General features: G+C 58.4%; 3 protein-coding genes across 6 annotated transcripts in view; 2 read left to right on the forward strand and 1 right to left on the reverse strand.

Moving 5' to 3' along the window:
- The window catches only part of XPO7 (exportin 7), a 39384-nt gene extending 35748 nt beyond the window's left edge, over positions 1 to 3636 (forward strand). For all 3 annotated transcript variants that reach the window (XM_080360087.1, XM_080360088.1, XM_080360089.1), the window contains 3 exons: positions 956 to 1054; positions 1258 to 1385; positions 2109 to 3636. In XM_080360087.1, the coding sequence (XP_080216213.1) occupies positions 956 to 1054; positions 1258 to 1385; positions 2109 to 2202 (321 nt within the window). In that variant the 3' untranslated portion in view covers positions 2203 to 3636. The remainder of the gene's footprint in view (positions 1 to 955; positions 1055 to 1257; positions 1386 to 2108) is intronic.
- Positions 3637 to 3846: 210 nt separating this feature from the next.
- Positions 3847 to 6247, reverse strand: PBDC1 (polysaccharide biosynthesis domain containing 1). The gene is made up of 6 exons (XM_080360090.1): positions 6211 to 6247; positions 6031 to 6096; positions 5215 to 5274; positions 4996 to 5136; positions 4798 to 4909; positions 3847 to 4035 (listed from the first exon to the last, which is right to left on the reverse strand). The coding sequence occupies exons 1-6, from the start codon at positions 6226 to 6228 to the stop codon at positions 3926 to 3928; spliced, it is 507 nt and encodes a 168-aa protein (XP_080216216.1). The 5' UTR covers positions 6229 to 6247; the 3' UTR covers positions 3847 to 3925.
- Positions 6248 to 6358: 111 nt separating this feature from the next.
- FGF17 (fibroblast growth factor 17) lies at positions 6359 to 15563 on the forward strand. 2 transcript variants are annotated; one of them, XM_080360317.1, is made up of 5 exons: positions 6359 to 6401; positions 10985 to 11021; positions 12633 to 12810; positions 13734 to 13840; positions 14635 to 15563. In XM_080360317.1, the coding sequence occupies exons 2-5, from the start codon at positions 11001 to 11003 to the stop codon at positions 14923 to 14925; spliced, it is 597 nt and encodes a 198-aa protein (XP_080216443.1). In that variant the 5' UTR covers positions 6359 to 6401; positions 10985 to 11000; the 3' UTR covers positions 14926 to 15563. The 2 variants fall into 2 exon arrangements, with proteins under 2 accessions (XP_080216443.1, XP_080216444.1); XM_080360318.1 differs by lacking the exon at positions 6359 to 6401 and having other exon boundaries at positions 10990 to 11021; positions 12666 to 12810.
- The last annotated feature ends 3316 nt before the right edge of the window (positions 15564 to 18879 follow it).

Raw genomic sequence — 18879 nt, forward strand, 5'->3', positions numbered from 1 at the left:
CAGCACCGTGGGGTCCCCACGATTTACTGCGTGGAATTCAGAATGTGGCAACAACCTCCCTGTGTCGGGCCCATGTGGAAGTTGGATTTTCTGCCTGTTGGGGCATGTGCTGCCTTGGAACTGCTTCCAGGAGTTTTATTTGCATCTCCAGGATTATTCACTCCTGCCTTCAGAATGGGGTGAATAATCAAGTTTTAGACATCCTGGTGGCACATCTGCCACCGTCCTCAGCACCTCCGATAGACACGGAGTTTGCTGGGATTTGTCTTCTCTCCATGTGCTGTGGCAGAGAATCAGATGTGAGCCGAGATGTTTTCCTTGCTCAGATCAGGCTTAGCTCAGCAGAGATGTTTTCCTTGCTTAGATCAAACTCAGCTCAGCACATACCTACACATACCATGTAGTTTAGATACCTGAGTGTCACTTAATGACAGCTGATTGTGCTCACAGAGGCTTTGATGCTCCAGAGGGCCCTGTGTTGGGATCTAGAGATCCATATCTCACAGCAAAACACTTTGATGTGCCTCTCGCCCAGCCATGCTGCTCCATACATTTCTGACGGCGCTATCCAGCCTCGCTCGCTGGTGCTCAGTCAAAACGTCAGCATGACTCCCATGGGAAAACAGGGAATATTTTGCCATCCTTGTTGGTAGATCAAATACAAAGAAAACCAGTTTTTTTTGTGAGGCTAGAAGCTGTATTTTCTCAGGATAAAAGGAGAAACTGCATCTTCCAAAGCAGCTGGGTTGGATCCTGGCTGTGGAAGGGACAGCAGCTCCTCCATGTGCCCTCAGTGAAGTTCTCCACCAGTTCTTGGGGGCTCCAGGTCCCCTGGTGCTCAGAGCTCTGTAGTTTGAGGTCCCAACGCTGGTTCCAAGGTGACTCGTTGCTCCTGAGCCCACACGGTGCTGTGGGCTGGAAGAACCAGTTTTAAACCTCATTTTTCCTCTTTCAGATGCTGTCGACAGTGCTGAATATCATCATCTTTGAGGACTGCAGGAACCAGTGGTCGATGTCTCGGCCTCTGCTCGGCTTGATACTACTCAATGAAAAGGTAAATGTCCCGGGACTTAAATGATGCTGAAGGGGAGGAGATCGGTGTCAGAGCAGAGATGGTGTGTTGAGGGAAGGGTGTCCAGCCTTTGTGCTAATTAATCCTTGGCACTAGAAGTCACTTGAAGAGCTCTATGGTGTGTCCCAAAGCCGAGGTGGCTGTTCCTCTGGGGATTAACCCATTGTCCTCTTGTCTCTCCCCAGTATTTCTCCGACCTGAGGAACAGCATCGTGAACAGCCAACCGCCGGAAAAACAGCAGGCGATGCACCTCTGCTTCGAGAACCTCATGGAGGGCATCGAGCGCAACCTCCTCACCAAGAACAGGGACAGGTCGGTGTGGACAAAGCCCCGAGATGTGCTGAGCCCATAGCCAATGCCAAAATCACAGTTTGAGAGCAAAACGCTGGAGGAACGGGAAACCTCTGTCGAGGTTTTGATTGCGGGGTGACAATAAAACTGTGTCGGATGTATTGATGACCCCCTTTCCACCCTTCAGCCCCTCACTCTCCCCCCTTCCCACTAAGGACAGACGATTGGGAGGGAGAGAAGGACAGAGAGAAGAGAGTTGGAAAAATTAAGTGTTTTACCAATGCTACCAATAAAAATAGAGAAAAATAATACAAAATATACAAACCCAATCTTAAAAGTCCCGGCAACTGCAGAGCCGGCACCCGAAGTCCTGGATTGGACTCTGCAGCCAACCAGAGCTGGATTCAGTCTGTCGCTTGGCCTCAGTTCACAGGGACGACTTGCAAGGTCCTCTCCTCCATAGGGAAAAGGGACGAGATCCTCCTGATCTCCCACTTTTCTATGAAGTATCATGTGAATGGGATGTTACACTCAGTTGGTCAGGTTTTGGTCACCTGTTTCTCATTGCCCCTCTTGCGAGACGTCCATCCATTCTTATCAACGACCTTGCATCCCATTGCTATGTCTCCCAAAACATGTATCTAACTTCCAGGAGAGTGCGTTTAATAAGAAGGCTTTAGCTGACAGGCAAATTCCCTAAAAGAACAAAAGCAGGACAACCTCTAACGCGTTTCTCTGCCCCAGGTTCACGCAAAACCTGTCGGCGTTCAGGCGGGAAGTGAACGACTCCATGAAGAATTCCACCTACGGCGTGAACAGCAACGACATGATGAGCTGACGTCTCCCAGCTCCACCTTGTACAGAGCAGCATCTCTTTGGCCTGGCCCAGAGGGGTTCCCGTTTCCGATGGAAAGAAAAGAGGGCGTTTCTACATCCCTGCTCTTCCCCAGGGCTGGATTGCGGCGCTCTCCTTTGGTTTTTTGGGCCGTACTCCACGTCCCGAGGGAGGAGGGAACAGGAGGGGTTGTTGAGCTCACCGGGCGCTTCTGTTTCCGTGGGAGGGGGTGGAAAAAGGGCATAAAAGCCAAGCGCAAGAATCCAGCATCTCCCTACCCGAATGTCTGCGTGGAACGCCAGCGCTCTGCTGCAGCCTGCCTTGTATAAACATGTACATTTTTTCATAACATTTTGAACAAGGTTTATATTGACTCAGTTTAAAAAAAGGTTAAAAAAAAAAAAAAAGGAAAAAAAAAAAAGAAAAACAAACAAAAAAATAGTGTGATTGAACTTTTTACAGAGTCCTGGTGCACCGGTGCTGGCGTGAGGGTTGCGAATGCGAGTGAGGAAAGCGTGTCCTGCGGGCCTGAAGCTTTACTGGGCGAGGGGTGGGTGTGTGAAAGCGCAGAGATCTATTTAGTGACGAGCGTAGAGAGAAGCAAAAACAATTAAAAAAAAAAAGGAAGGAAAAAAAAAAAAGGAAAAAAATTCAACAAATGCTAAAAAAAGAAGGCGTTGTAAAATTCCAAATGTATATTTTTTCTTATTAAGCCCCCCCTGAAATCACAGCTCCCCGTTCCCATCTTGCCCTTGTTATTAGGAACTCGAAGCCATGCCGCGTGGTCTCTCATCCGTGCTTGCTCGTGGGTGTCCCCCGCCCCTCCGTAGCCGCTGGCCCCCCATCCCATAGGGCTCTCCCCCCGTCCCATAGGGCTCTCCCCCGGCTCCATCTCCTCTTTCTTTTCCTTTATCCCCCCGTTTCAGTGGAGCAGCGGGAAGCTGCGGCCCCGCTCCCCAGAGCCGCTGCAGCCGCCCCGGAGGCTTCTTAATAACAAGGTTTGCCCGGCATGAAGTATTTAACACCCCCTTTAAAATTCATTTTTCAATTTCTTTTCCCCTAAGTCACCATAATCACAGTTTTGGGTATCAAACAGGAAAGCTGATGGGTGGGGGGGAACCTGTTTGCCTTGTACTTTTCCCACTATTGTTGCTGCTAGTCGTGTGCATCCCCTTGCTCAGCTCTACCCACCGACACTCACTCCTTAGGGCTTCAGTTTCTTTTCCCAGCCACCACCTACTCTTAATTTTATTTCCCTTTTTGGTTTTTTTTTTTTTAATTTTATTTTTAAACTTTGTTTTCTTTCCTCTGGCGATTGTGTGTTGGGTCCTGTTTTTTTTCCGCGTGAGCAGATTGCTGGTTGACTTGTAAGGGTGTTTGCTGCATACAGTGTAAAGCATTTGTGACTGCAAATAAAACTTCAATGGTTTCTACTGAGCCGCGTCTGCCTGGGCATCCATCGCTCTGCTGCCTGCTGGGGGGGGAAAACGCACCAATAAAGTGGGTTTGGAATGCTTTATTAGATTTTTGGGGGTATAGCGTTCTGGGTTGGGGACTTGAAGTGGTGGTCGAGCCAAAATCACAACAGATTTGGCAATAATTATATGTGGTTTTTTGGGTGTTTTAAGGAAGAATCATTTCAAAACCCGCAGTAGACGGACTTTATTTTTAAAAAAATGTATTTACAATGTGTAAATGGAGCAGCAGGGGAGTTTATCCCCCATCCTCACCCCGACCCCTCGGCAGCCGCCGGCTCCCTGGCCCGGCCGTAGACGACGCTGTTGCAGCCCTCTCTGTTCCGAGCGATCTCGATGGCAAAAAACTGGATCCTGGTGGCTAAAAGAATCACAGAATGCCAGAATGTCAGGGGTTGAAGGGACCTGGAAAGCTCATCCAGTTCAATCCCCCCATGGAGCAGGAACACCCAGGTGAGGTTACACAGGAAGGTGTCCAGGCGGGTTGGAATGTCTGCAGAGAAGGAGACTCCACAACCCCCCTGGGCAGCCTGGGCCAGGCTCTGCCACCCTCACCCCAACAAGTTTCTTCTCATATTTAAGTGGAACCTCCTGTGTTCCAGTTTGAACCCATTGCCCCTTGTCCTATCACTGGTTGTCACCAGAAGAGCCTGGCTCCATCCTCCTGACACTCTCCCTTTAGATATCTGGAAACATGAATGAGTCCCCCCTCAGTGTCCTCTTGTCCAGCTCCAGAGCCTCAGCTCCCTCAGCCTTTCCTCACCTGGGAGATGCTCCACTCCCTTCAGCATCTTTGTTGCCCTGCGCTGGACTCTCTGCAGCAGTTCCCTGTCCTGCTGGAACTGAGGGGCCACAACTGGACACAAGATTCCAGGTGTGGTCTCCCCAGGGCAGAGCAGAGGGGCAGGAGAACCTCTCTGACCTACTGACCACCCCCTTCTAACCCACCCCAGGTCCCATTGGCTTCCTGGCCACAAGGGCCCAGTGCTGGCTCATGGTCACCCTGCTGTCCCCAGGACCCCCAGGTCCCTTTCCCTACGCTGCTCTCTAACAGCTCATTCCCCAGGGGAGAAGATATAAGAATTGAAAGAGCGGATGCACGGGTCCAGCCTCTCGCACTCACCGAAGATGCTGTTCTCCTCCGTGTAGTCCTCGCTGCAGTCCAGGCGGAGCAGCGTCCCGAAGTTGAAATCCTCCACCACCCCCTCGAATTTGAGGCAGAACGGGCGCCATTTCTGGGCAGGAAAAAAACCATCAGCACCCCAAAAACCTGGGGAAAAGGGGGGGGAATTCGCATACCCCCCCCTTGCTGCCCACCCACCTCCTTGGCGGGCTCGGACTTCAGCTCTTCTGGGTCGAGAACGTCGATTTTAAGATCCCGGAAGGTTTTCCTGAATTCGCTGTAGATTTGGTCGTCGACTTTTGTGAGGTTCAGGAATTTGGGGTCGACGGAGGAGATGAGCTATGTGAGAAGGGTAAAGAATTAACCGGGACCCCCCAAAAGTCCCCCCAATCACCGGATCCCCCCCATGGGACTTACGTTGAAGTAGACCTGGGCGTGCTGATGCGCCTTCATGGCCCAGGCCAGTTCCACGCGGGGCTGGGGGGCACGAGCAGGTTTGGGGGGGTCTGTCCCTCCTCGGGGGTGTCTGTCCCTCCCAGGGGGTGTCTGTCTGTCCCTCCCGGGGGGTCCTCTCCTCCCCTTGGGGGGTGTGTGGGGACAAGGGGAATGGGAATGGCTCGGGGGTGATGCTGTGAGGGGCTGGGGAGGTTCAGGGGTGATGCTACAGCCCTGCAAACCCCAAACCCCCCCCCCCATCTGTGTGGGACCCCCAAGCTGGGAGGTGACACCCCCTTGATGCTGGGGACACCTCAAGGTTAGGACCCCTCTCGTGGGGCTGAGACCCCCTTCAGTGTCAGGAACCCCCCTTGCGTTGGGACCACCAAGCCCCCGCCCGGTATTGGGACCCCCCGGGGGCTGGGATCCCCCCTCCCCTCGCAGCACTGGGACCCCCAGGACTTACCCCCCCCAAACCGGGGTGCGATTCCCCTCCCAGCACTGGGACATCCCCTCTGCTGGGGCTGGGACCCCCCAAAACCGGGGACCCCCCCCTCCTAGGGCTGAGTTCCCCCTAGAACTGGGGACCCCCCTGTGCAAGGACCCTCTCCGTGTGTTGGGACCACCAAACCCCCCCCACCGGGATCCCCCAAGACTGGGAACCCCCCGACACTGCGAACCCCCATTCCCCTCCCAGCACTGGCACCTGGGGCTGGGCACCCCCGGAACCGCCCCCCCCCAGGGCTGTGCCCCCCTCCCGAGGCCGGGACCCCCCGTTTGTGCCGCCCCCAGACTCACATCGTTCCCAAAGGCTTCGGCCGGCAGCGACAGCGCCTGAGCGGCCGCGGCGACATCGGCGGGTCCCTGCGCGGGGGATGGGGACAAGCTGCTCAGGGACCTGCGGGGTGTGGGGGGGGAGCCCCATCCCCCCTGTGTGTCCACCCCCACCCCCCAAAACCGTGTCCCCCCGTGTCCCACCAGCCCCGTGGCCGCCATCGCTGCCGGAAGCGGCGCCGCGGCCCCGCCCACACGCGCGTGCGCCCACGGGGACACGGGGAGGGGACTCGAGGGGCGGGACGTGGGAACACATGGCAGCGTGGGGACGCGCGGCGGGGACGGCGGGACACGGTGGTTCCACGGCAGGACACGGTGACCCGTGGCAGGACACGGTAGTCCACGGCGGGACACGATGGTTCCATGGCAGGACACGGTGGCACATGGCAGGACACGATGGCATATAGCAGGACACGGTGACGTATGGCAGGACACAGTGGTCCACGGCAGGACACGGTGGTTCCACGGCAGGTCACGGTGGCACATGGCAGGACACGGTGACCCGTGGCAGGACATGGTGGCGTATGGCAGGACACGGTAGTCCACGGCGGGACACAATTGTGCCACAGCAGGACATGGTGGCACGTGGCAGGACATGGTGGCATATAGCAGGACACGGTGACATATGGCAGGACACGGTGGTCCACGGCAGGACACGGTGGCACATGGCAGACGGCAGCGGTTCACAGGGCACAGCGACACATGGCCGGACTGTGGTGACACACGGTGACACACGGCAGAAGTGTCGGGACACAATCCCAGAATGTCAGGGGTTGAAGGGCCCTGGAAAGCTCATCCAGTGCAATCCCCCCATGGAGCAGGAACACCCAGATGAGGTTACACAGGAAGGTGTCCAGGCGGGTTGGAATGTCTGCACAGAAGGAGACTCCACAACCCCCTGGGCAGCCTGGGCCAGGCTCTGACACCCTCACCCCAAACAAGTTTCTTCTCATATTTAAGTGGAACCTCCTGTGTTCCAGTTTGCACCCATTGCCCCTTGTCCTACCATTGGTTGTCACCAACAAGAGCCTGGCTCCATCCTCCTGACACCCCCCCTTTCCATATTGATCCCCATGAGTAAGTCACAGTATCACAGTATGTTTGGGATTGGAAGGGACCTCAGAAGATCATCTAGTCCAATCCCCCTGCTGGAGCAGGAACGCCCAGGTGAGGTCACACAGGAACATGTCCAGGTGTGTCTTGAATGTCTCCAGAGAAGGAGACTCCACAACCCCCCTGGGCAGCCTGTTCCAGGCTCTGCCACCCTCACTGAGAAGAAGTTTTTTCTCAAATTTAAGTGGAACCTCTTGTGTTCCAGCTTGATCCCATTACCCCTTGTCCTATCATTGTTTGCCAACGAGAAGAGCCTGGCTCCATCCTCGTGGCACTCACCCTTTATATATTTATAAACATTAATAAGGTCACCCCTCAGTGTCCTCTTGTCCAGCTCCAGAGCCCCAGCTCCCTCAGCCTTTCCTCACCTGGGAGATGCTCCACTCATTTAATCATCTTTGTTGCCCTGCGCTGGACTCTCTCCAGCAGTTCCCTGTCCTGCTGGAACTGAGGGGCCCAGAACTGGACACAATATTCCAGATGTGGTCTCACTAGGGCAGAGCAGAGGGGAAGGAGGACCTCTCTTGATCTACTGACCACCCCCCTTCTAATACACTAAGTCACTCCTCCAAGCTCCAGAGCCCCCTCCTTTCCTCACACGGGAGATGCTCCACACCAGGTGTCACACAGCAGGACCCCACTGGTGCCAGGGACCGGTGTCCCCAACAGCTTGTTCCCAGAGGGGACACCCCCATCCTGGCTGGGACTCACTGGGGACACTCAGTGCATGGGGATTCATCTTCTCCTGTGACAGCTGTTGGGGTGGCAGGTCCCCCTGCCCGGGACCACATCACCAGGGCGCTATGGGACGTGGGGACATGGCACCGAGGGGCTTTGCTCATTAACGGGGTGGGACTCTGGGCTCATCACACACACCTGGGGGGATTAATTGCCCTGTGAGAGCTGCTGCTAATTAAGAAAGGGTGCTGATTGGGTGGGTGGGTGCTGACCCAAACTTCTGGGACTCCCCACCCCTTATCCCAGCCCTCCCCTTCTCTCCAGAGCAAAGTGTCCCCTGAGCACACCACAGCAGGAGCCAGTGGGTTGTCCCTCTGTGTCCCCCGCTAACCCCAGCCAAGGGGGGTGAATAATCATCACATAGGATGGGGGGGATCCTGGGGAGGAAGAAAGAGGCTGGTGCGTGATGCTGAGCTCAAAAAGGGAGCAGAAATCCAGGCACAGGTTGGGCTGGGGGGGTCGAGGAGCCCAGCCTGGTGTGGGGCGGTAGGATGGGTGTGGGGGTCCTGTGGGTGCCCCCATCTCACAGCAAGGTCAGCCTGTGGTGCCCGCGAGACCCTTTCACCTTCCAGGTGCAGAAGAGCCTGGAAAGCTGCTGGTTTGGTGTTTTTCCTTCCCCAGTAAAGGATCATTTCAATTCCTGGCTCTCTGTGCTGGGGATGGAGGGGCTGGGGGTGGTCCATGAGACCCCTCTGCCTGGGTAGCATCCTTCCCCTGGGGCTGGGGGGGCAGCAGGACCCCCCAACACACCGTCCTGCGCAGGGGAACAAGTGTTGCCTGTGAATAGGAGACAAAGGGGGATTAGGGAGCAGCGGGGAGATGATTATAACCCATTGACCTGGCCTTGGTCTGGGAGCTGCAGGTATTTGTGGAGGGTCTGACCCCCCCCAGGAGCATGGAGGGGGGGGGTGCTGTGTCTCAGATTGGCTCTGAGAGGGGAGCTGAGCCTCCCGCAAAGCCAGGCTTTAGTCTACTCCAGGTGTGGGGCAGGAGGGGGATACCAGGGCTGGGGGGGGGGAGAGCAGGGTGCCCCATTGGGGATGCCAGGATGGGGATGGGGGGGGACAGGGGGCCACACACATAAAGCTTTGACAGGCAGCCCTGTCCCTCCAGCCTTTCCTCGCCCTGCAGGGGCTGCTTGCACAAGGCAGCCCCCCCACCGCTGCGGTGACAGCTCCCGGGACCCTCTGCCCCGAACCGGGGGGGACACTCCGGGGGTGATGACAGCTCCGTGGCCATCAATCATCCCTGCGGAGTGGGGACGGAGGCACAGCCCGAGGGATGCTGAGCCCCAGGGTGGGGGGGACCTGAGCTGGGGGATGCCACGTTTGTCTCTATTTGGGGCTGCGAATGGTTATTTTGGGGCAGAATTCCTGGCCCAGGAGGTGAGAAGGCAGCGGGGAAGGTCTAATTGGGGTCGTTAGCACTGAATCGGGCCCCCCCGCCCTCCGGTCGCTGGGGGTGTTGGTACCCGCTGAGCTCCATGGTGAGGCCTGACACCCCTTGTGCTGATGGGGAAACTGAGGCGTGAGCCTGCGGGTGAGTGGTTTCTGTGCTGAACCCCTTGTCCTGTGTGCTGCCGCTCTGGGACACCCCACAGGGGTTTTACCCCCCCAGGGCATTACCCCAGCTCCTTGGGGGGTATTTATAAGGCACTTAGCGCCTCCCTGCCCGAGCAAACGGGGTGTGGAGGGGCGCACAGCCCCCACCTCCTATGGGACGTGACACCCAATGGGGCAGGGGAAAGGGGGAGCTGTTGGTATGGGGGGTTGTGACATGGTCTCTTAGACCCCCCCCGGCACTAAGCCAGTTGTGGCGCTTTGCTCTGTGTGACACCTGGCACCTCGGTGAGAGGAGGGTGACAAAATCATCCCCCGTGCCAGCGCGGCCCTTCCTGATCCCCCGCGGGGCTTGTCCCATCCCTGGTACCATCGCCATGTCTCACACCATCCTTCCCCCATCTCTCATACCCCACAGCATCCTCCCCCCCACCTCCCGAACCCCACAGCATCCTCCCCCCCACCTCCCGAACCCCACAGCATCCTCCCCCCACCTCCCGAACCCCACAGCATCTTCCCCCCCATCTCCCATACCCCACAGCATCCTCCCCCCCACCTTCCAAACCCCACAACATCTTCCCCCCCATCTCCCGTACCCCACAGCATCCTCCTCCCCACCTCCCGTACCCCACAGCATCCTCCCTTGAGGAGGCGGGGGGCTTCCCCACCATCCAGGATGGGGACACCCAAGCAGCTGGGCCCCCCCCGCCTCCCCCATCCCCTCCTCCAGGTCCCATCCTCCTCCTCCTCCCCTCCGCAGCAATCGGGAGAGGTTCGGCCCCTCTTCACATGGGCTCTCCCCCCATGTAAAGGCTGCACATCCTGCATCTCCCATCCCCAGGCTGGGATCTGAGGGGTGCCAAGGCTCGATGGGGCGGGGGGTGGCCGCCCCTGCCCTGCCCGCATCCCTCTGTCCCATTAGGAGCCGCAAAGCGGGGAACTAACCCAAGGCCGGAGGCTGATGGGGTGGGGACGCAGGGGACAGGATGGATCTGGATGTCCCCAGGGTGTAGGACGTGCAGCCCCCAGGGCTGGAGGAGGAGGAGGAGAGGACCCGACCCCGGCTGCCTCCCCCATGCTCCATCGCCACCCCGCAGACGTTGGCATCGCACGTGGCTCCACCATCGCGGCGACAGCCGGGGGGTTTCTCCCGGTGTCGCCTTCGCCCTCCCCAAACGCGGGGGTCACAGGAGGAAGGAGGGGACGGGTCGCTCGGTGGCGGGGAGGGAGGGCAGGTTTGCAGCGAGCCCTGTGGCCGTGCCGGCCGTTCATGCCGCTGGCCGGGGGGCTTCGAGCAGCGCCATGCAGCCCATCAGCCTGCAGAACCTCTCCATGTAAGCCCCGCGCTCCGCTTGCGGCGATTCCTTTGCCACTCGGGTTTATCAGTAGTTTTATTCTTAGTGCGTTAGACACAGCTGTTCTTTGCAGGGGGGTGGAAAGAGAAGAGAAAAGAACTAACCCCATACAAACCTCCACCCCGTTTCTCTCCCTTTTGTCTCTCGCTGCAGATGTTTCCAGCTCCTCATGTTCTCCTGTCAGACCCAGGTACGTGGATGTGTTTTACTAACCCCGTCCGCCGTGCCATCCGCCCCGCTAACCGCTTGTTTGGGGGTGTCCTTTGGCTCTGGTGGGGGGGGCTTTCCTGGTTTTGGGGACCGGTGCGTGCCCATCCCGATTGGTACCCAGCTCCGGGCAGGGGAAGGATGCTCAGAGGGATGTGCCCATCAGCACCGGCCTCAGGGCTGCGACGGGTCGGTACTGGGGTATCTGCGATGGGGAGGCACATCCTCCCCGGACCCCCCCAGCTCCCCACCAAGGTCAGCAGGGAACCCTCCCGGGCAGGCGATACATTTCTTGCAGCTCTGCCTGGGGAAGGACGTGCCAAGTCCATCAGCCTTGAGCTCCGGGGGCCGCACTCTGCGGCCGAGGCCGCTGCCGAGGGGGTTAACGGGGCAGAGCGGGGTCCGGTCCCCCCCACCGGCGGGGTGGTGTGGGGTTTGACACCCCCTTCCCCTCTCCCCCCACATCTCCTCAGGCTGCACCGTCCCTTTTTGTGCGCTTTAGAAAGGCAGCGGCTATTAAAATGCACTGTTCCATATCAGCACCCTCTGCTCCGGAGCCTGAACAAAACCCCTGTAGCTGCCGGTCCCAGCAGCCTTAATATGTGCTTGGGACCTTTTTTCTTGTTGGTTTTCTTTTTTCCCCTCTTTTTTTTTTTTCTTTTTCCCAAGGTAAATGCTTTTAGTTCTTTGAAAATGAGAGGGAAGGGAAGCGCCTTTGATGGCGAGGGGCTGCCCACCTCCTCGGCCAGCCCCAAAGGCTTTAAAGTGGATCCTGGCAGGAAATGAGTCCCCAGGCGCACACAAAGGTTGGGGGGTGGGGGGGGCAGGCAGTGCCCCCCACCACCCCACTGCTCCCCCCTGCACGAGCAACCAGGGCTGGGTCCCCCCGTGCCCCCTTGGCACCCAGCGAGGTGACGCTGCAGCCGGGGGATGCAGGGTGGCTGGTCCCCTCACCCCAAAATGGGCAACTGGCTCCCAAATGGTCATGGGACAAGCTCCTGGGGGGGCAGCAGGACATGTCCCCCCAACAAGAGCATATCCCATAGCCCTTTTGGAGCTGGATTTTGGGATGGCTCAGCCAATATACACCGAGACTAAAACGAGTCTTCTCTTAAGATGCGTATTGGGAAGCGCTGGTCGGAGTCCAGCATGGAGATGGAGGGGTGATCACCAGCGTTAATCCCCCCCTCTCCCCAGCTCATCTGCACTACTTAGCTGCTTCTTACCATCCAATAACCCTGGTGTGTTTGTGTTGCCCCGTCAGCCTGAGCCACGGAGCTGCTTGGGGTCCAGGAGATGTTTTACTCCTGCAGTGCACAGCCAGGGCGGGCTGGGGGCTGCTCTGCTCCTGGGACACCCAGCCTGGCTTTATGTGGGTCTCACCCCCCACCAGAGACTCAGCGGGTGTTTTTTAAGCTCAGCCCATGTGTCCCAGCCCGTCCTTGGTACCTGTTCAAGCAGGAGATGCTGCTGAGCACCCATCCACTCCTGGGACACGCTGGGAGCAGAAGTGGCTCTGGGGTCCCCACTCCGCCCCCTTTGCCGTCCGCTGTCCAAAACAAATTTGATTTTATTTTTCCCTTTGTAAACAAAGGGGGAGAATCAACCGTCTCCTAATTTTAACCAGTACGTGAGGGACCAGGGGGCCGTGAGCGACCAGCTGAGCCGGCGGCAGATCAGGGAGTACCAGCTGTACAGCCGGACCAGCGGCAAGCACGTCCAGGTGAACGGCAAAAGGATCACGGCCACCGCCGAGGACGGCAACAAGTTCGGTAAGGGGGTGGGATCCCCCCGGAGGGCTTGATCCGGGACTAATTTGTTGGGAAGTGTCTCTTCCTAGAGGAGTTTTGCAGAGGGATTGTGGAGAACAGTCGTCAGGGAGAAAGGTTTAAATTGCCCCAGCTGGCTGGTTTTATACCTAAAATAACTCCAGGGAGTTTTAACCATCCAGCCCTGACCTCAAAGCTTCTAAAAATCATGCATTTCTCTAATAGCATGCAGCTTTTATAAGCCCTATATTTAGGGCTTTTGCTTTCTAATCTCTTCCCGGTATGAGACAGCCAGCTTTTCCCCAAGGAGAATCACCTGATGCCGGCATCAGCGTCTTAAATATCCACAAACACACGGGTTTGCCAAGGAGCCAAGATGCCAAGGTGATGGGCACCACAGCGCCGCAGAGGCCAGGCTGGCATCTCCAGCACCGAAATGCTTTGGGAAAGGCTTTGCAAAGGCTAATTCACCACCTTTCCAGTTTTTCCCCCCAATTCTCGCTATCAGGAGCGCAGGACCCGTGGGGGTCATCGGTTTCAGTGTCAGCTCCCAACCTTTGCAGCCACGGCCATGTCGCAGAGACACAATGAGGACGAAGACAATTAACCCGCTGGGTGCTGGACTCGGTCTGGCCCTGGAGAACCCATTGAACCGCCAACAATGCGGATGCGCCGGGGGGGGAGGAAGGGGCCATTGCTTTCATCAAACGCCCGGTTTGACTCTGCTGGGTTTTAACAAAAGCCCTTTAGCATCATGGCTGGGGAGCATCCCCCTGCAAGAGCATCCTCTGGCCCCACGGGCGATGGGCAGGGAGGGATGCTGGGGCGGCAGGGAGGAGGGGATGGGGGTGGTTTGGGTACCGGTAGCTCATGGGGGGTGTCACAGCTCCCCCCGGGACACTGTCCCCTTGTTCATCCCCCTGCAGCCAAGCTCATCGTGGAGACGGACACTTTTGGGAGCCGCGTCCGCATCAAGGGGGCCGAGAGCGAGAAGTACATCTGCATGAGCAAGCGGGGCAAGCTCATCGGGAAAGTGAGTCCTGGCATGTCCCCGTGTCCCCAGAGCAGCCGGGATGCTCGGCCGGGCTGGTCCCCATGTCCCCAGTCACAGGGGCCATGGGGGGGCCTCTCCATGTCCCCCCTAAAAAGCTGCCGGTCCCCCTTCTCCATCACAACCAAGGGATGGTTTGGGTTGGAAGGGACCTTTGAAAGATCATCTAGTGCAACTTGTAGGGTTGCGAGGGGCTTCCACTAATACTCCGCACTCCTGAACTCATTAATGCTTATAAATATGGAAAGGGTGAGTGTCAGGAGGATGGAGCCAGGCTCTTCTCGGTGACAGCCAATGGTAGGACAAAGGGCAATGGGTTCAAACTGGAACACAGGAGGTTCTGCTTAAATATGAGAAGAAACTTGTTCCTGGTGAGGGTGTCAGAGCCTGGCCCAGGCTGCCCAGGGGGGTTGTGGAGTCTCCTTCTGTGCAGACATTCCAACCCGCCTGGACACCTTCCTGTGTAACCTCATCTGGGTGTTCCTGCTCCATGGGGGGATTGCACTTTCCAGGTCCCTTCCAGCCCCTGTGAACTTCCACAGAAATTGTGAAAACGGGTTTTTTTTAGAATTCCCTGTCTATCCAGCCTATTTTTGCCCCCAGCAAACCACAAGGAGAAGCCCCTGTTGAGCTGGTCCCGGCGCTTTGGGGTCGGTGTCACGGCAAACATGGCAGGGATAGGGTGCCAATGGGGTGCCAGCACCTCGCGGGTCACACCCCCAAACCCCCAACTCCATCCCTACGGGTGCTCACGGCCCCTTTTCCCCCCCGCGCAGCCCAACGGCAAGAGCAAGGACTGCATCTTCACGGAGATCGTGCTGGAGAACAACTACACGGCGTTCCGCAACGCGCGCTACGAGGGCTGGTACATGGCGTTCACGCGGCAGGGCCGGCCCCGCCGCGCCTCCCGCAGCCGCCAGAACCAGCGCGAAGCCCATTTCATCAAGCGGCTGTACCGGGGGCAGCTGCCCTTCCCCAACAACGCCGAGCGGCAGAAGCAGTTCGAGTTCGTCAGCTCGTCCTCACCCACCCGACGGACCCGCCGCACCCCCCGCCCGCGCACGTAATGCCCGGACTCGTCCCCCTCGCCAGGCTCTGCCTTCCTCATCCTCGCAGCCTTTGGCCTCGCCAGGCTCTTCCCTTTGTCCCGGCGCCCTCCAGCACTGGTTCTTCCCTGCTTTTATTTTTCTAAAATGCTCTATTTTTATACTTTATAACCCCACGCTGGGGTCCCTGCATCCCTGGAGCATCCCGTGGTACCCGCTTTCACCACCCGCTCGCCCTGGGAACCCCTCGGACACTTGTCCCCACGCCACCTCCCTGTCCCCGCAGACGTCCCTCTCAGTGCCGGGGATGGATAGACCAGCTATGAGAGTGCGGGATGTCCCCACCAGAGCACAATGTCCCCTGCCCTGAGATCAATGGGGTGTCCCCAGCCCCGTGGTCAGCGGGACGCTGTCCCCATCCTTGCAAGGGATGCAGGGCACTGCGGGCAGCCAGGTGATGGGGAGTGTGGGGTGTCTGTCCGTATGTCTGTCTGTCTGTGCAGCTTGGAGGATCCCTGGGCACGCAGACCTCGGGCCAGCACTTTTATCCCCATGGCCGTGGGGTCTCTGTGTTATTTATTGGAGGGGAAGGTCTGTGCCCTCTCTGGTGGCACAGGGACACATGTGGGTGCCCACCAGGCTCCTCTGGCCAAAGAGAAACTGCCTTTAGGTTATTTTTATGGGGTTCTTTTGATGGGTTATTTGTGTGTTTTCGCAAGCTCCGCTGTTTCCTTTAGAAGTGGCTTTAGGCCTAAATATTTAGACTTTGGAGTTTATTTGTGTAAAGGAGGAAACCCCAAGGCAAATAAAAGTGAGTGTCTAGACTGCTGGAGTTCTCATTCCTGTGATGAGGCTTTGCCGCGGGTTTTGTACCTGCTGGAACGGGGGGCACAGGGACCCCAGATGTTCAGGGAGATGCTGGGTGGCAGGAGGATGAAGGTGCCCACTGAAGGTGACACCTCGTGTCCCCATCCCTCTCTGTGACCCCCCCGGTCTGTGTCCTGGGGGTGTCCCCTGCATCCTAGTGCACAGAGCATCACCCTCAGTGTGGTACCCAGAGTGGTACTCAGGGTGGTACCCGTTGCTCCCCGCACCTGGGGCCACCGGTTGGGGTGTCCCCCCCCATCCCTGAGCTCTGTCCCCCCAGCCCGTGCCGTCCCACCTTCCCCATAATTGCTTTCCCCTCTGACAATGCCCGGGGAGGTGGCGACCGGCCGGCGGGGAGGATGTAAGAGGATGTAAGAGGATGTAATCCCTTCACCCCCAGCCCCTACAAAGCCCCGCCGGCATAATGCCGGGAGGGGGACACGGCTGGGGGGGCCATGGGGAGAAAATTATAACAGTTTGAGTTAAATGAAGCTTTAAAGCAGAAGAGAAATGCAACACCCAGCAATTATGGCCTAACAATGCACCCGGCGCTGCCTGCCCAGGTGTGGTGGGCAGGAATTAACAGAGCTACACGGGTAATTTTTTCTCCCCCCTCCTGCTCCCTTTGGCCCCACAGCCCCAGCTCCTTGATTCTGCAGGAATTCGAGACATTCTTGAAAGGAGAAAGGAGCCGACAGGGTCTGGACCCTCCCTGTCTCCACCGCCCCCTCCCCAATTTAGCCCAAGCTTCAAAGGTAGAGGAGTTCCCTTTGTGTAATCTCCGCTTTAATTTTTCTCCATCCTTTTTTTCCTCCCCCTCCTTCTCTTCTCCTTCCCAAGCCCTTCCTCTCTTTTCTTTCAGGTTTTTCCCCTTCCTCCCCTCTCTTTCTTCTTGACCTCCCGGGATATAAAGGGCTCGGGAGGGTGAGTCCTTTTTAATTATGGCCAAGGAAGAAAAAAGGAAAAATTAACTTTACACGGCTTCTTTCTTGCTTTTTGAGGTGAGACCCAGGGCGGGGGGCGGAGGTGGAGACAGGAATGTCCCCCTGTGCAGAAAGTGCACTGGAGGGTGTCCCCCCCGCCGCAGCCGTGGGATGGGGATGCTCGAGGGGGGTTAAGATGCTGAGCAGCTCCCCAGAGCACCAGCTTTGCTGCAGAGGTGATTGGTGTCAACCCCATGGAGCTGGTACCCCCAGGGTCCTTGTCCTGACAGAGGGTTCCCATGAGCATCACTGGGGTAGCAGGGGCTGTGTCACTGGGCTCCTTCAGGGTGATGTCCCCTGCAAACCCAGCAGCACTGTGGTGGGGCACTGGGGGGCAATTTTGGGTCAGGCAACTGCTTCCTAAAGAGATTCAGGGGCTGCATCCCCCCCAAAAGGCTCCTTGCCCCCATCCCGCAGGGCGGCGAGGCTCAAGGATGCTCCTGCATATTCCCTATTGCTCAGTGAGTTCAAAGGATGCTCTTGCCCATCCTTCCTCACTCAATGGGGCCGAAGGATGCCCCTGCTCATCCTCCATTTCTCAGTGAGGCTGAAGGATGCTCCTGCACATCCTCCATCGCTCGGCGAGGCCCAAGGAGGCTCCTGCACACCCTCCATCGGTTGCGGCGGAGGCGGTCGCTGTAGCAACGTGCCGTGCGGAGCAGGGGAGGGGATGCTCAGCGCAGGCATGGCTCCCGGCGGACAGACAGACCTGCCCGCAGCGGGCCATGGGCTCCTGTGAAGGTAGGGCCCTGCTACCCCCCCCATCGCCCCCCAACAGCCCTCCAGCAGCGGCTGGCAGCTGCCTGGCTTTGAAAGGCATCACTGGGATGAGGGGCGACCTTGCGGGCACATGGGGGGCTCCGGGGAGTGTGTTTGGGCACAGCGGGTGCACACAAGGGTGCAAGAGCTGGTGCGTGGTGTCTGGGTGTCTGTCTGCTGCAGGATACATACGTTTCCAACCTTCCTCCTCCCTTGGGGCACCCCTGGGTGCTGAGGTTGGGGGGCTGAGCTCCACGGCAGGTGCCACGGACGGTTCAGACACCCGAGTGGCCCCGGGCGCAGGTGGCAGCCGCCGAGCAGCCGCTGCGGTTGTCTTCATGCTTGAGAAACTGGGTTAGCAGGGGGAAGGCAGCCGTGATTATTCACGGGCACGGCCCCCGGGGGGAGCAGCCGGCGGGGCGGGGGCCGGCAAAGCCCCTTCAGCATGGGGACACGGTGGCGTCTTGAGGATGAGGCCATGATGCTCTTGGTGCAACGAGCCAGGCGGGTGCTGGTATCAGAGGGGGAGGGTGTTTGTGTCCCCCCAGATGTGCACCTCTCGATGTGCATCCCCCCCGAGACGTGCATCCCTGGATGTGCATCCCTGGACCTGCATCCCCCCAGATGTGCACCCTTGGGTGTGCAACCCTGGGTGAGCATCACCCCGAGATGTGCATCCCTGAACGTGCATCCCCCAGCTGTGCACCCCTGAGTGTCCATCCAGAGGGTCCAGCAGCCCTCGCTTGAGCCAGGAGGGGAAACTGAGGCAGCAAACAGCACGGAGCGCTGGGGAGAGGATGCAGCAAGGGAGCTGCTGTCACCAGGCAGCTCTCTCCCACACAGAGCCGGGAATAGCTGCCGGCTCCGGCGCTGCGGCACCAACGCAGCCCCCGCAGCCCCCCGGGAACTGGGGTGCTCAGGATGTGGGGGGCTCCGGGCTCTCCCGGGCAGCATTTGCAGAGCTCAGGGCTTGATTTTTAGCAGACGCTCAGCACCTCCCTGGCCCTCGCCCTTTCTTGGTGGAAATTCCTGCCGTGTTTCCCCTCCCAGGGGAGCGTGGGGTGGGTACCGTGCTCAGAGCACCCCCAAACCCAGGCTGGGGGGCAGGATAGGTGGGGGGGTGCCGTCCTCACCCATCATTGTGTGCTCAGCTCCCCCTCTGCTCCGCTCTGCAGGGCTTGGGGGTGCCAAACCCCCAGTCGGGGTGCGGGGACCGGGGGTGCTGCCCCCAGCTCCATCCCCCAATTGCAGCGGGGGGGTGCAGGGCCCACCCAGCACCGAGAGGGTTGTTTCTGGCAGCCGGGCCAGCGGCGTTATTTATGTTTTCCTCCCTCTTTGTGCCGGGGAAGCGGTGGGAGCGGGAGCC

Source organism: Nesoenas mayeri (assembly GCF_963082525.1).
Source record: "Nesoenas mayeri genome assembly, chromosome: 27".
NCBI classification, from domain to species: Eukaryota; Metazoa; Chordata; class Aves; order Columbiformes; family Columbidae; genus Nesoenas; species Nesoenas mayeri.